A 16,128-nucleotide genomic window follows, 5' to 3' on the forward strand; every position below is an offset into this window, starting at 1 on the left:
TTAAGCAGTTACACGTTTCAGACAGTGCAGCATTGAGGAATGTCTAATGTACATTATGCCTTGCAAAAACAAACAAGTAAGAGAAGCAAGTCAGTCACATTTTCCAAACCAAAGCACGCTTAAAATAACAATGTTTTATTTATTTGAAARTCAACCTGAGATACTTGAATTTGTAATTAGTTCTAGAATGCATCTCTTTCAAAAGTGGATATAGTAAATTGAGTGCAGTTTTAAAATTTATTGCATGAATCTAATCAATATATTTTTATTAGCCAAACTCACAAGTGGAATACCATTTATTGGTTTCAAGAGAGAACTTAAATGGTTACTAAAATGAGCACAAATTCTTTGTATGTGTTGTCTGTGCAATATTGAAGACAAATGTCTTAACTTTCTATTTTCTTCTCTTCTCCCTTTATCTCTGTCTTTATTATCTGAAATGCTCATAAATCAGGAAAAAGGTACAGTAATCATTTTCTACTAACTTTCTTAGATACCTAAACACATCCTCTATGCTATTCCATTGCAGGTTCTGTAAAACTGTTTCTGCCTGCACACAGTAACTGAGTTCCACTTACCTGGTTTAATTGAAAAGTTAATTTCAATTAAATTTGAAGCCCTGTGGCTTAAGCTCAGTGAATTGTGTGCTTATGTTAATGTGAAAAATAGCAGAGTTACAGGGTGGTGCTGCTGCACAAAACAACTGCCTGGAACGTCAGAGCAAACAGCCATGAACCTTTCTAAGGGGAGTCAGATTTTCATCCAGTTTCCCTATCACYAAACTGAATGATTTTATCGCTAATTTGAGTGACATCAGTGATTTGAAAAATACTCYGCTAGTTTTTCTGCCAAGGGATTTGTTAAAGTTTTCCATAGCTTTTCCTCAGGTGTCAGTTCTCTGTGTTCCAGACACTCTCAATAAATCTCCTTTGCCCTGTAACTTTCTGGGTAGGTGCTGTGTTAGCCTGTAAGGTCATGAATTGGTGAATGATTCTATTATTCCTTCTGAAATTTCCTGCTGCCTGGACAGAGCAGCAACACTTATCCTCTGGAGGTATTTACAAAGAAGGGGGGGTTTATAGAGACTGCTTATTCCTTATTGAGTGCATTTGGAATTGGTTTTAAAGCTTCTCAATGAGGGTCATTCCATCATTTATCTCCTCCAAAAGGAGAATCTGTAAATCATTTCATTTACTGGTGCACAATAGTTTGATCAAATCCCTACTAAATCATCTGCAAGTAGATCCTTCTSCTAGGCAGGAGCAGAACAAAGGGAACCTGTCTGTCCTTGTGGTAAAAAGGGCATGTCAGCACTCCTCCAGGAGCAGAGCARTTGGTTTAGAGGACCTCACAGTCACTTCTCCCAAAACTGGTGGGATTTTTTCCCTTCTGTGCATCCTCCCTCTAACACCAAGGGGATTAAAGAATGTGACATYGAGGTCATGGCAAACCAGTTTTCTACCTTTGAGAAGACAGCAGAAGGATTTGCTACAGTCCTAGTKAGAAGGCTGAGGTAATGTTGATAGATGAGGCAAGAAAGGAGGGCAAAAGCTTGTTCCATTCAACTTTAAAGCTTTGTGAGCTGTGCCATGCAGCACTATTTTGCTGGCACCTAATTCTGTGTTTACTTTAAAAAAACGCCTTTGCTCATTTTGCAATTTCATTTTCATTTGCAGTTTGTACTGTAACCCAGAGATAGTGTTCCATATGTTTGGAGTAGATGTAGCTGAGAGGAGAATTTGGTGAGGATTTCAGTAGCTGGRATTCCAGAATCAGCATTTAAATCAGAGCATCTTATTTATTTATTTACCTGTGAGCAGCAGCACTGAACTGCCTGCCTGAACTCAGATGGTTTTCCCACAGGCAGTGCTGATACTGTGCCACATAAAAGTGTGCAAGCACTGCCACATGCCAAAACAAGCTGGAAAAGTGTTCCCAACAAAATCAGCRTTAGTGGGGTTTTCTTTATCGATTTGCTCAGATATTAATGTTCAGTACAGGTTGTTTGGTTAGAAGTTATAAAGACATTGCTGTTGTTATTCARAAGGTATGAAGGAAATCAAATGTGTGCTGTGCCCCAAGTTCTGCTCTGCTGCATATCACAGTCACAGAATTGTTAAGGTTGGAAAAGACCTTTAGGATCAATTACCACACCACTGAACTGTGTCCCCAGGTGCCACATCCCTGGAAGTGTTTGACAGCTGTGTGGATGTGGCATCTGGGGCAYGGTTTAGTGGTGGGGTAAGTTTGGATTCAAAGATCTCAAAGGTTTTTTCCAACCTWAACAATTCTGTGATGTCTTTTCATGAGGGGCCCAAAAYTGCWYCTGGGATTYGAGGTGGGACCACCTCACCAGTGTYCAGCAGTTGTTGTAAAAACTGTGTAAATCAGAACTCAATACGACAGTTTCTACCTTTCTAATTACACTATGTCACCTCTTGATAATTTTGTTTGCTGTAAAGGCTAAGGAAAAAAGAAATTCTCTCAAAACCCATCCAGTTCCACCTCACCAGCATTTACTTCAGCCCAATAATCCATATCCAGTGTGCCAGTGCAGAATCACTTCTGTTTGCTTAGAGGAGACAGAGCAGCACGGACCCAGCAAAGAGAGCAACCAGCTCAGGTTCAGCACTGTGTGTGCCCATCCTGCAGCGCTCCCCAGTGCTCCCCAGTTGCACAGTGCTGGCTGGGCAGGCACAGGGGGTGACATCTCTCCTTTGCTCGTTCCCAGAAGCCCTATGCCTGCCAGATCCCCGGCTGCTCCAAGCGCTACACCGACCCCAGCTCCCTGCGCAAGCACGTCAAGGCTCACTCGGCCAAAGAGCAGCAGGTGCGTAAGAAGGTAAGAGCAGGCAAAGAGTGACACGTCCCCTGGCATTTTTAATTTGCCTTTAGTTTGTGTATGTTCAGATCAGAGTTCTTCTGCAATGTCACAAGAAAACTTCAGTGGAGCTGATTTTCCTGTGGGTTTTTAGTCACTGTTGTTAACCAGGCCACCTGATCTGTTTGTACTTTCAAAGGCTGCCACCCTCTAATTTCAGTTGGCCCCACACTTTGTGTCCAAGCATTTCTTTCCTGTTCATCTTGCATACACAAGCCCAAACTGGGCTGTCATTCACATAAAATGTCCATGCATTGAGTTTTTGCAATCAGCACCAGCTGATGGTATTTACTGATGTAAATGTTGGCTGATCATCTAAAACACAAATTAAGGAAAGCCAGGAAAGGAGCACTTGKAATAGAAGAGATGTCCTTGTGTCAGCCATGCCCCCTTCCCTCCTGCTGCTCCTCCTGTACAGTTTTGTCCAGTTTGAACTTAGGGTCCCCTGTCCCAGGTCAGCTCTCTGTCCCCCAGTTCTCCCTGTAACCCTTCTCTCTGTTGGATGTGTGCAGGCTGAGTAGCATTCCCAGCCCTGGAACGCTCATTGCACGGTGAGCTTTGTGCCAGGGGAGTGACACTGTGCCCAGCACCATCCAGGTGTCCATGGAATCAAGTCTTAGCACATAGCAGCTCAAGTCAAAAGTTCTGTCTGGCCTGGCCACTGCCTAGTTTTCCATCCCAGTTTTGTATTATCAGTATTTGTATTATTGTGGCTTCCCTGCAGCTCCCAGCCTCAGAAGGTTCCACAGGACGTGCTGTGCCTGTGTGTCCCACATCACAGGTCACAAAATTCCCAACTCTTCCCTAGATTAACCTTTAGCTCGTAATGAGAATAACAGTAAGAATGCCATGGCAGCAATTGTTTAATTCTGTGTAATTAATTCTGTGTAATTAGAGTAAGAATCAGAAGGGAATAACAGTAATTGATTAATTCTATGTAATTAATTCTGTGTAATAAGACTAAGAGTTAGAAGGCCATAGCAGTAATTTGCCACAGAAGGAGAGTGACTGTGGCACCAAAGTCTTGTCATTGCAAGATCTTTGCAACAGGAAGGTTTTTTTACTTGAAATTCTCACCAAATCATGGAAGACAACTGTGCTCCCTATTCCGAGGAAAAGAACTTCCCCATTTTCCCTTCCTGTGTTGCTGGCGTACCTCCAGGGGAGCAAGGAGGGAATTATTTCCTAATCTCAGGCCTGGTATCATTTGTTCAGCTCGGTCACCATCTTTTATATCTGGGGACAGTTCCCACTTTACACCCTGTCATCTGCTGAGGCCTTGTTCCAGTTCTCCAGAGCAAAGTGGGGAAAAACCCTAAAGCCAAACTTTGCATTAAGGGGCACAAAGTACTTCCTGCATCAGCAGCAGGAGGCCTGAAGCACAGAACCAATCCAGGACAAATTTGGTAACACCAACTGCAAACTCAGGCTGCTTGGATGCACCAAGACATCAATATCCAGGCTTTCATTATCACATAATCTCCTGGCTTGAGGACTTTTCCTGTGTGCATACCCTCCTATAGACTTATCAGATCTRTCTTAAAATAATGTTAGAAAATTGCCTCCCACACCTTATTTGGTMGGCCAGTCTAAATCTGCACTCCACCAGTGGTTTGAAATCATCTTCAGATTTCCTGTCTCATTTATCCATGACAACTTTATGAATACTTGGTCCTGTGACTTTTTTTTCTTGAACTGAAAATACACCTGAAAAAGCAGCAGATTTAAAGTGTGTTTTGGTCACAGGCTCTCTTTTGGTTTCAGGCTCTCTTAAAAAGGATCAAAGCAAACCTGGCTTATAAGAAAACAAGAACCTCCCCAAAATATTTCACTTAAATGTATTTAAAAACCCAGCCCATTTAAAAACCCCAGCACCTTTCACAACTAAGTAAATCTCAGTGTTACTGAACAGTCTACTTTTAATTTCAGATTTAGGAAAACAAAAGAAAATACTGTTTTTACTCACTTGCTSGGTTTTGCTTATAAGTCAGCAAAGGCAGTTGTCCATTGGTATCAGCTTCCCAGGAATTCTGAGTGGAAATGACTTAGCCAAGAAAGAAAAATTAACAAGTTGTTCTGCCAACCTGTCTYGGTTGAGATATGCTACCAAAATGTGCCATCTCTGATATAAAACAAAATTCCTGAGCCCAGGCTTTTATCAAAGGAATCCTGAACACTTAGTTCCTAGCTTAGAGGATTAGTGCAGCRGTGATATTTGGTTGTTCTGAAAGGCTTTACAGGAACAAACCAGAGAAAGTTAGCTGTTAATTTAGTAGTAGTTTAATTGGCTGCAGATGCACTTTGTGATCCAAATGTCAGATGTTTATCTCAAACCCACAAATGGCTGTAGAGCAGAATTCTAAGAAGGTTTGCCTGGGCTCTTTATTTAGAATACCCAAGCCCAGGGGAGATGGGTATGTGAGGCTGTACCCATCAGGACAATAACTATTTATTAATGGCTGTAGAATATGATGGCTGTTTATGTAATGCGAACACTCTGTTATGACAAAAGCTTGGCAGCATCAGCATGTTTGAAAGAGAATTAGAAATGCTTTTCTTTCTTAATTCTCCTCTCCTGCTGTTTTTAATATGATCGACATTGTGGTTTTCAAGGGTTTGCTTCAGCCCCTTTTGCCAGAGCTTTAATTTACACGGAGCACAGCTGACACGTGGGTGATACCTCTCCACAACACCGACAGCGCCTGGCTCTGCCAGCTCTAATCTGATAAGCACAAATGCTTTTCTTTCCCTATCAAATGTCTTTCCAAGTGTCACAGTTATGAGGTGATGCAATCCTTTTGCCCCAGAACCCAAGAAACTACAGAAAGCATGAAAATGTGCAGTTCAATTACTCAGTAGAGTTTGAAGGAACACAGAGTATATTATTTTCTGAAGCAAACTGGTTGTTGATCTWAGATTAGCACACTTGTGCACTTCAGAAACCCAAAGTTATCTCTAATTACAAGTACCAAGTACTGCACAAATCCTTAATTACACTGAGTTCCTAAGAATGATATTTCTTCCTTCTATATATAATCTTTAGGGAGATATATGAAGTTAATTATAAATRATTTGATTTTACTGTGTAATACAGAGTTTCTTTTATCCTCCTCTTGTAGCTAAAGTCCTGTACTGATATTGAACAAGATGTACTAAGTGAATGCTTGGCTATCCAACAGCTCCACACATCTTCACAGCACGTCCTGGATGGGAAGTGTGGCAGATCTGTAGGTCCTCATGATTTAATTACAGGTAAGAWTACTGCTAATAAGAAGAATTTAAACTAGAAGAGCTTGTGGGTCTTATGTTTCACTGTGGAAGGTGAAAAAATCTCCAGACAAGCAAATAAAATGCAATATTTCTGTGAGTTGTTTGCTAAAGCCTGGCTTTTTTTTCCCTTTTTTTTTTCAATTAGTCATCCAAATAATTCCTGTTAATTTYATATGAAGGGGCAGCAGCCCTGCTGAAAGTCTGTGTCCATCCAKTTGTTCTCCTTTCAAAGTGTGCCTGGGCCTGGGCAGAGTGCAGGGGCAGGAGCTGGGCAGACTGACAGCAGCAGGGTTTTCTTTTGAATGTTATGAAGCACTTTGGATCAAATAACAAATTAACAAATAATATGGTGATGCACGGATGGGGACAAAACTTGAATTTGAAATGTCAAACCTTTTAATTATCTTTTGTAGTATTTAATCCTTCTTTCTCTTTTGTTTCTGTCTTGTGATTTGAAAGGAACTCGCCCCTTTCAGGGACCTTAGACTCTTCCACACATTTTAAAGGAAGAGACAAAGATGCTTCCATTCCTTTCTGTGGGAAATAAGATCTCGATTCACAGTTCTAGCACCCCAGCAGAGGATCCTGAATCAGGGAGATGCAATTTGAGGTTCTGTGTTGAGGCAGCAGAGAGAGGCACTCCCAAAGGCAGCAGTGCAATTGTAATCTGCCTTCTGCAAGAATCTCCTGCTTTTTTTTGATTACTCCAAATCTTCAAAACAAAAAATGCATCCTGCATGACATCTCCTGTGCTCTTTTCTAGTTCAAGTTGCATTAAAATGTTGGAATGTAACTGGTGAGCAGAATGGAGTTGAAAGGGAAATACCCCAACATTCTGACGTGGTTTCCCTGCGAGTCTGCACTCAGGGTTTACCTGTGCTCCTGGAAAAGTGGGAGAAAGCTGGAGGGATTTGGGGTTTATGTCCATTCTTTGCCTGTGCAACCTGCACTGAATAAAGTTAGTGAGGGCAGCATGTGGCCTCTGCTCTCCCCCTGTAGCTGGAGCATGGCTTGGCCTCCCCCTTCCAGGCAGGGCAGGAACGAGCAGTGACATTTTCCTCAAAGGGGCTGCACTTCAGAACCTCAGAAACAGCTGCAGATTTCAAGTGACAACAATAAAACAGGAAAAGAGTTATTAGCTCACAGATAAACAGACCATCCCTAACCTCTCAGTGTCATTTCTGAGAACCTCTTGTGAAATGAAGGATTTTATCTGTCTGTAACTCYGGCTTTGTCTGATATGATTTCTGTGCTGATTATATCAATCCATCTCCAGGATGTTGTAAAAAAACTGTAAATCTTCCGTGATATTTCCATCAGGGCACTCCATATGAGACCCCATCAATGCACAATATGAACAAGTGCCAGGGAAAAATAAATCAAGATTTGAAAGACTGTTTTACAGTGAGACAGAAGTTGTCTCATGCTGTGTGTAGTACAATCCACAGGCAAAAGTGTTCCTCTGTCATTATTTAGRGCACGTAAGCCAAAGTGCTGATCCTTACAGAATTAAAGCATAAGGACATTCCTGCTGCCACCTATAGTCTGCAGTGACTGCACATTTGCTCTTTCAAATAAGCTGAGGCAATATTTTTTGAGAAATCAGTTATAATTCTGTATATAGGCTGTAGATGGATAAATACAGTGTATGGTGTCCTCATACTCCACTTGAAATACRAAAACATTCATGGTTTGGGTTTTTGAGTTTGGTTATTGTGTTGGTTTTTTTTCAAAGAAACCACGTTATTAATGTGCAGAGCTCTGGGCTTTAGGGATCACTTGCATTCCTGGAGAATTTCAGTTTTGTCTCTCTYCAAGTTAAAGCACATTTTAAATATGTCAGGGATGAAAGCCCATCACAGAGAAAATGAAATATTAAAAAAGCTCCCATCCCTTGTGTCTGACTTCAAAGCAGGTAAGATAGTGAGAGGARTATTTCTGCAGTCAGAGGAACCCACTGTTTGCTGAGATCTTCCTCCTTTTYCCCTCCTCATAACTAAGACACTTGATGGCTGCACACATTCAATTCTGGCTGTGGACAGGAGCTTGTATCACTCYGGTGCCACTCAGGCATTTTCTCTGGGCATGTTTATTACTGTTTGTCTTAGCATAAAGTTAAGGGGAAAAGGCTGCTAGTCWCACATGCTCAGAGCACTGTTTTGGCCACAGATGGTAGGGTTAAAGGCCAAGCCATTTCAAATACTGATTGATGACTTGTATTTACAAGCTGAGATGGTCAATGTGTGAAGAGGCCCAAGRTGCACAGGCCTGGCATGGGCTGCACTTGCAGGAGTCATTTCCAGCAGCTCCAAAGGCCTCTGTGCCTCCAGGTATTCAGAATGTTAGTGGTCAGTGCTGAAAARAARGGAAGAAAGGCTGTAAAAGGAAAGRAATTTTGGAARTATTGAAAATTAAAYGGAGCAAATGCTCTTCCCCCTCTGACCTGCTCCTCGCTGGGCACTGGGTGTCCACCCCAGCAGCTCCATTCTGAGGGRAGTGGAAACCTCTGTATTATGAAGTGGACTAAAGCCACCAGTGAAAAAACAGCATTTTCAATGTAACATCCTTGCTACTGACTTACTGTTACCAGAAGAGCCTTTGACAAATAAATCCTCGCATCACCTGGGAACATCTGACTTTTTAAAGCCCCTTCTGTCTGGTGTGCAGTGCAGAAAGCRAGTTGGTTTGACTGGCTGGTTGACAAATGTTCTGTCTAACAGGAGACAGAGATGATGCGGTTCAGTTGTGTTGCTTTAGATCTGTCAGCAGCTGAGGACTCATTGTTCATGAGGGGGTTTTGACTCATCTGAAGCCCCTGACAAAGGTGGCTGGAATCTTGCCTCGGTGGTTCTGCTCTTCAGTCACACACAGAAACAGATGCTGACATTCAGATGTTGTTTCTCCACCCCGAGGGTGTCACACATTCCCCACAGCTCTGGATTTTCGTGTTGCTTTCTGCTTGTTGCGTGTCACTGGGAGGGTTTGGGAGGGGTGCAGTGACACAGGACAGGGCTGAGCACGGCTGGCTCAGGGATCTATCCTGGATGTGCAGCTCTGCCCTCCAGACTGGGAAAGGACACATGAATGGTGCAGGAGGAGAAATGGCAGAGAAAGGCACTGGAGGGACTGAGGGTTCTCTGTGCTCTCGAGCTGGACACGGGGAGCTGGCAGACCTTGCTGCTCACAGCCTTCAGAACACAGTGTGAGTGGTGCTCTGGTCCTCATCCGTGTGCACATTCCCTGGAAGGGTGGGACAGAACTGTGGCAGATGAGTTGTAGGCAAAGCTTGAAGAGGAGAAAGGCAGARAAACTGGGAAAAGAAGAACTATATTTTTCCCAGAAGGGCATGACGAGGAGCCAGTCCTTTTCCCCTGCCATAGAGTGGCATTGGCACACTCCATGCTTGCACTCTGGTGATGTTTGTCACCACAGGGACCTGYCCTCAGTGCAGCCTTCACACCAAAWRTCAGTGTGARGGCCCTGAGCCCTTGCAGTGCACGTCTTGCACTTCATCCCAACATCTTCACCCACGAGTCCTGCACAGAGCTTCCTCAACAAAGGGTGAGGGCATGGTGGACACTTGGCTGTTGGTGCCTGACTACTGTAGTAGAGGAGAGTCCCCAAAAATGGCATATCCACAGCTTCAATAATTCTGTACTGGTGAACCTGTTTTCATGTTCCCCTCAAGAATTTATCCTTGCTTCTCTTTATATTTAATTTATTGGGGTTTCATTTGTATCAGTATGTGATATTTGTGAATGGACTGGGATATCCAGCAGCTCAAATGACAGAGTTTGAAATGAACAGCAAAAGCCCAGGGCACTATGGTCTGCTTTGCTGTGTGATCTCCATCCCCTGAGTGCTGCAGGTTCCCTTTCACAGGGATGGAAGAGGCAGGGTGAGAGTCCTACCAAGCTCTGCTGCCTGTCAGGAGGGGTCTGCAGCTCTGTAGGGTCCAGGAACACCTGGGAGGGCTGGAGAGGAGACACAGCCCTGTCACAGTGCCATGGCACAGCTCTGAGCTGCTCAGGTGCTCACTGACATAGGGGGCTTTGCTCTGGGGTTGTGTCTCAGGGCCAGGTGGGGGACAGGGAAGGAGCTGGAGACTCTGCAGGATTTTCTGATGCTTCCTCGCTGATTTTGTTTTGCAAATGCTGTGTGTTCCCAGGCATGTACAATGGATCCAGCACCAACCACAACGGCCCCTCCCCAGCTGTGCTGCCTCCTCCTCATGACATCCCTTCAAGGCACCTTCCCCTGGACTCTGCCCTCTCCAGCCCACACCAGCACCAGTCACCGCTGGAGAGTGCCAGGGAAGGGTACGTGTGCGATGGGAAACACGCCGGGCCTGGGTCTGCCTTGATAATGAAGGGTTAATTGTTTATTTTACTTTGCATGGATGCTGTTCAAAAGGAAACACCGGCCCAAACTAAGCAGTTTTGTTTGTTTTAGAATCACAGAATAATTTCTTTTTCAGGGGACCTCAGAGGTCATGTCATCCATCCCCTGTGCAAAGCAGGGCAAACTTGGACATCATTGTCAGCTTGTTCAGGGCCTTGTCTATGACAAAACACAATGGGATTTTTTTCTTCATAGCATGCAGTTGCATTTARATTTTAATTTTGTTTTTTAATTCTTCCTGAATGGCTTCTCATAGGTTTGGATAAGCACAGAGAACTTTTCTCAGCTAACATGAGAAACCTCTCAAAGGGTAAAAGCYGAACTATGACTCACTCAGGAATCAGGCAGTGTTTGCCTTAGYAAGACTCACTCAGTGTCAGAGCCATGGGCTTTCTCACTTCCTTGCTCTCTGATAAGGTTTTCTGTAATGCACCTCTCAGCAGCAGGCTTTAACCAGCCAGATCCTAATCAGGGAAGAGTGTTTAATCCCACTGATTGTATGGATTGCAGTGCTACAGCACGGATACAATTGCATGGCTACAGGGTGTGATATTTCTAAAGCACCKTTTGCTCAAGGCTCTCATAACATCTTCTCAACGGTAAAGAATCTCTGCAAGCCACAAAACTCTGCTCTAACCTTTTTACTCAGATTTTTTTTGGTGTCTGGCCTCATACAAATTCAACTTCATACTTAAGAGTTTTACTTTCCAGCACTTTGGATGGGAAAGGGCTCTGATTTGCCTTTACTGATGGGAATTTAAGATACGGAGAAATTAAGGGATTTTCTTCCCCTAGAAACATGTTGGTGTTCTTTAGCAAATAACAGCAATTAAATGTAGTTTTCCCATCCTAGTCCAGTGACTGAGCTTTCCCTTCTTTTATATGGGGCAAGGAAAGCCCAGAAGGATTTTAAGCAAAGGGCAGAAGGCAGAGTGTTTGTGGCATGAAAGGGGCACAATAAGGAAAATTACACCTGGGGTGGCTGGAGAACTATCTGATTGAGGAAATTCAATTAGGAGCAAATTACTCCTTTTTATTTTCCTAATTGGGGAATGAATTCAGCAACAAGCTGAGCTTCTGTACTCTGCTYCTCCTTCAGCCTTCTCTTCTGAACCTCAGCCAGTAGCAGGTACCAGTCCCCCTCCCAGTATGATGGATAGACTTACCCTGTCCTTGTCCCATAAGGGTGGGAGTGCCAAACCCCTCTCCTTCTCTGCCCTGCCTTGTATTGTCTGACCTTGACACCCCTGACCTTGTATTTTGTGTTGGCAGACTCATTCCCATGGCAGGGTCATGGCCAACAGGAGGCACTGGAAATTACTCCAGATAAATAGGAAGCTTTCTGCAGCAGAGAAGGCAGTGAGAGCAAACGGGAGAAATGGAGACAGACATTCCAAAGGAAGGTCATCCATGAGCTGTTCCTTCTCTGCAGAAAGGGACAGCCTGAGCCTGGGGGAATGGGATCCCTCCCTCTGCTCCCAGTGCCTTGCTCAGCTGTTTCCTCTTGGAGTTGGTTCCTAGGGGAGTTAGGGCAAAAAATCCCAACCAAGAATGAAATAAAGKAAGGATGTACTGTGGGAAGGGTTTAATGGGCTGTCAGGAAGGTGGATTTGTTTCTAGGGCACTTTGTGTTCTGGTGCTGCTGATAAGAAATGAAAGCAAAGGGCTGACCCAAATGAGGGCRACAGACAAGTTTCCAGTTTGAGGGSTTGGAAGTTCCCAGATGAATTCTCATCCCGGCCCCTCAGGTCTCCATTCCAGGGCACAGCAGGAGCTCCACACTGAGTGAGCTGAGCCTCTCACTGAGCTCCTGCTGCAGACACCCCAAAGTTCCCATCAGAAACTGCTGATTCCAGCTTTAGTGCAATGTGGATTCTTTCTCGGAGGAGAAATGGTGCTGATTTCTTATCTCAGTGCTCGTGCACCTGAGTRAAGCCTTGGCCCAAACATCCTATGACAAAATGTGGAGTGAGATGATAACAGATTCCTAACCATGAGCCAGACATCAGGGAGAGTGGAATGTATTTCTGAATAGTTATGTTAAAACAGGGCATCTAGTTTCATGACATAGTTAYTTGGAATTTTTCAGCATCTCAAATACCATTTTCTAAACTCAAAATAATCTTCATTCAGCGTCGTCATTCCCAGTCCAAGATCCTTCTGCTGTATTTAATGCTTTATGCTTACATTATTCATGGCTGCTGAAATGCAGCCCGTAGATGACATCTTAATTGCAAGTGCAGAAACTTAGCGTGAACTAAGAGCCCTTGAGTTTCATTTTGCTTAAAGCATCCATCCATTTAACTGGGCAAAATCCAGTCTTGGAGCCCCTGGGTTGCAGGGCTGTTCCCCCTTTGCCAGCTCATGGCAGTGCCACCCCTCGTGGTTCACAGTGAGAAAGGAACCCTCCCTGTGCCTCCCTTGATGGGAGCTGCTCCAGCTCTCTGGCACACACTGAATGTTTGGCCTCATTTGTCAGCTGTCTCAGCCCTCGTGCTGGAGCTAACACACAGAATTCCTGCTCTGTGCATCGGGACGATGACAAGGCTGGATCACATCGTGGAGTCTGCGGCATGAACCAAGTGATTACTATCAAGAAATCTAATTACTGAGTCATCAAATGTGCAAGATGCCAAAAACTACACGAGGCAGAGTACAAATAGTCTACTCAAGTTTGACATGAGATTCAGAATTTGATTTAAAGGCTTTTTCTTTTTTTTTTCCTAACAAAAAAAGCCCTATGTTACACCATCCTTTGCCAAAGTCAATACCAAGTGCAGCAGTCARTTTTCCCAAATGGTTTGCTGAGACATTTAAATAGTTTGACAAAATTATCTAATTCACTTGAAAATGTTCTAACGAAATCTGACTTCATTACCAAATGTATTTATACTGGCTTTATTCAATATGGAGCACATTTTTTCAAATTCTGGAATGAAGTGTATGCTACACCAAAAAAATCTACTTTTATTGATATTAATTTAGCTAAAAGTGGATGACTGAGAAATACTTCAGCATGCAGAAAGTGGGCTTGGCATGATCCAGGTTAAAATGTGTATTTATTTTTTATTTCAGGTAGCAAGGGTTTATTTTAGCATTTCTTCTAGCGTTTGCCATGTATAATGTCAAACTGGGTTTCCTTTTGCCCATTGCAAAAATWGTCTATTTTGATTTGTAGCAGAGTGAGGACAGAAAAACAGCTTTTAGTTTTAAATCTTGGGTGAATGTTGTATTTGGCTTGCTTTCTACTATTTTTTTTAGCTGTTATTATCCAAATCATCTAAAAATGTMCTTAGTTTCATTAGTAGACTATCTCTGTAAATTGCAATTTAKACTATTCAGTGTGATAAATTATCAGCTTAAATGAAACTGATCTGACTGAAGTTAAGTGAGTTTGAGTGGTGGCACCAAGTTTGGGATTTGCACCAATTTWGTGCAATGGCCCAACAAGGTCACTTTGTAGGACCTGAACACGATCCCTGTTTTTGACTGAGGCTCTCTGTCACTTGTGCTGCTGTGACAAACAGCACTTCTGTTCCCARCAGAGCTGGGGCACTGACAAATAATGACTTGATTGGGAGGGTGATGTGTCTCTGAGGGAAAGGAAAGTGAAACCGTTTTTTAATACTCCTGTGGTAATTTAGGTCATTCCTGCTCTGTAAACACAACAGTAAATGAAGAAGTAGTGGGATTAAGACATCTGTGATGTGCAGAGGTGGTGATTAATGAGGRCTCTGAGCCTTTAATATAAAGGATTAGCTCTAAGCAAGGTTAAAGGGAAGGGCTCATGGAACTCCCTTTACCAGCCAACTGCACCCAGCTCAAACCAGAGCCAGACCCCCCTGAAGTGACACTGACCCACACAAAAATCACAAGAAATGGGATTTAAAAACGATCAAGTGAAAAGAGACATTTTAATCAGGGCGCTTAAACATCAGAGTTTTTGTTTGCTTGCTTCTTAGCACCTGTTATTTCAAATACCACAGGAATACTTCAGTGTAAAGAGTTCTCTGTTAAAAACTTGGTCATTCACTTCTTTTTACGTAAAGTARCTCAAGGTACACAGAGCCTTTCTTCTGCTCAACCAGGGAACACCAGATTTGAAATCCCTGATATTTTTAAGCTTGAAACTAAACACACAGGATAAAATCTTGTGAGTTACATGGGGGAGATTCTTTTCTGTGYTGTCTCCTTGAGCTGCCAGAATCCAGGCCMGGTAGGAAAATAYATTTGTRCTCCTAATYCTCATYACTTTAAGAGAMMATTAGGTATCTTAGCTACTYAYRTCTATTTTTATTAATCTTATTTATYSATTAATCTTTTACATTAAGTTTGTGAGCTCATATAAATCAGTGGAGTAGGAACTGGCACTCTGTTAGAATTTGAGGAGGAAGAAAGCTTTTATTCTCTAGAAGTACGTTGGAGAATTAAATACCTGCACAGATTTTCTAACAGACCAAGGAGATACATCCCTCATCCTCTGTGGATTCCACTGGAGAATACTCTCCMTTTATAACAGAATGCACAAGTCAGTGGTTTAGTCTTCCCTTCAAAAGCACTAAAACCAATAACAAGAAACAGATATCTYTGACAGCTGAAAACATTTTCAATGGAGGAAGCCAAGAACTCATCATAATTTATCTCAGTGTTATGGATCTGAGCACGCAAAAGGGGCATCAGTACATCTGTCCAGAAAAGAACAATGTACAGGTGCAGTGCTGAGCCCCACGAAACAAAGAAAATCAGTAATTAAAAGCATCTGGTTTCAAATCCCAAGTCATTTATCTCATTGTAGAAAATGTGATCAGAATTCATTTATAATCATGTCCAGATAGGCTYATACAGTTTCCTCCCATGCCCCTTAAAGTAAAATTAGCATTAGCATAGCCTTAATCAACAATTACATGTTTAAGGATAACCTGGTGCTGGAGCATGGGGTAAATATTGTTTGTCCATCAATAGTTTCTGGTTTTGTGTTTCTGAGAGGTCTGCACTGGCACTCAGGAGAGAGCCTTCACCAGTGCATCCCAAAGTAAGGGCAGTGGTGCCTGCCCAGAGTAAGGAAAACTCTCAGAGTGAGAAATCAGAGTTACAGGAGAAGGTGGGAGGTTAAAGGAGATGATCAGAKTAACTCAGAAAGCATTCAAGATGGATTCAATCAGAGCTCTTCTGCACTACATAAATTAYTCTAGCCATTACAGGACTTATCTGTGGTTAGATTTGCACTTAACATCTGTAAAGCTATTTTTTTTTCCTTCTTTTTTCCAAATTTTGTTTTGCTTTTAAGCAAAACTGCTTAAAACTGTTTGTTTTTACCCATATACACCAAACAGAGTAGTTTATCATGGTGTAACAAATAATGAAGCTGTTTTAACATATCCCACTATTGGGTGATGTGTTTTACATGCAAACCTGAGGAAAGCAGACATCAGTACCTGTGCAGAGCCCACCTGCACCTAAAAGCATCCTGTTGTGTGTTTGCCAGAGAATAATGACCTTAAATGGCTGAAATGAGATAGATCAGTCAAGCACACAGCACGTGCCCGATAATCTGGAGTAGGCAGTCTCTGTGTTTG

General features: G+C 42.8%; 1 protein-coding gene across 1 annotated transcript in view; it reads left to right on the plus strand.

Moving 5' to 3' along the window:
* The window catches only part of GLIS1 (GLIS family zinc finger 1), a 174,553-nt gene that overhangs the window by 142,116 nt on the left and 16,309 nt on the right, over window positions 1-16,128 (plus strand). Inside the window, exons 6-8 of the mRNA XM_057367011.1 lie at window positions 2,732-2,842; window positions 6,001-6,133; window positions 10,320-10,470. Coding sequence (XP_057222994.1) covers window positions 2,732-2,842; window positions 6,001-6,133; window positions 10,320-10,470 — 395 coding nt within the window. The remainder of the gene's footprint in view (window positions 1-2,731; window positions 2,843-6,000; window positions 6,134-10,319; window positions 10,471-16,128) is intronic.

This window comes from Malurus melanocephalus, unplaced genomic scaffold (genome assembly GCF_030028575.1).
Source record: "Malurus melanocephalus ecotype Western Australia unplaced genomic scaffold, MMel_1.1 scaffold_74, whole genome shotgun sequence".
NCBI lineage: Eukaryota > Metazoa > Chordata > Aves > Passeriformes > Maluridae > Malurus > Malurus melanocephalus.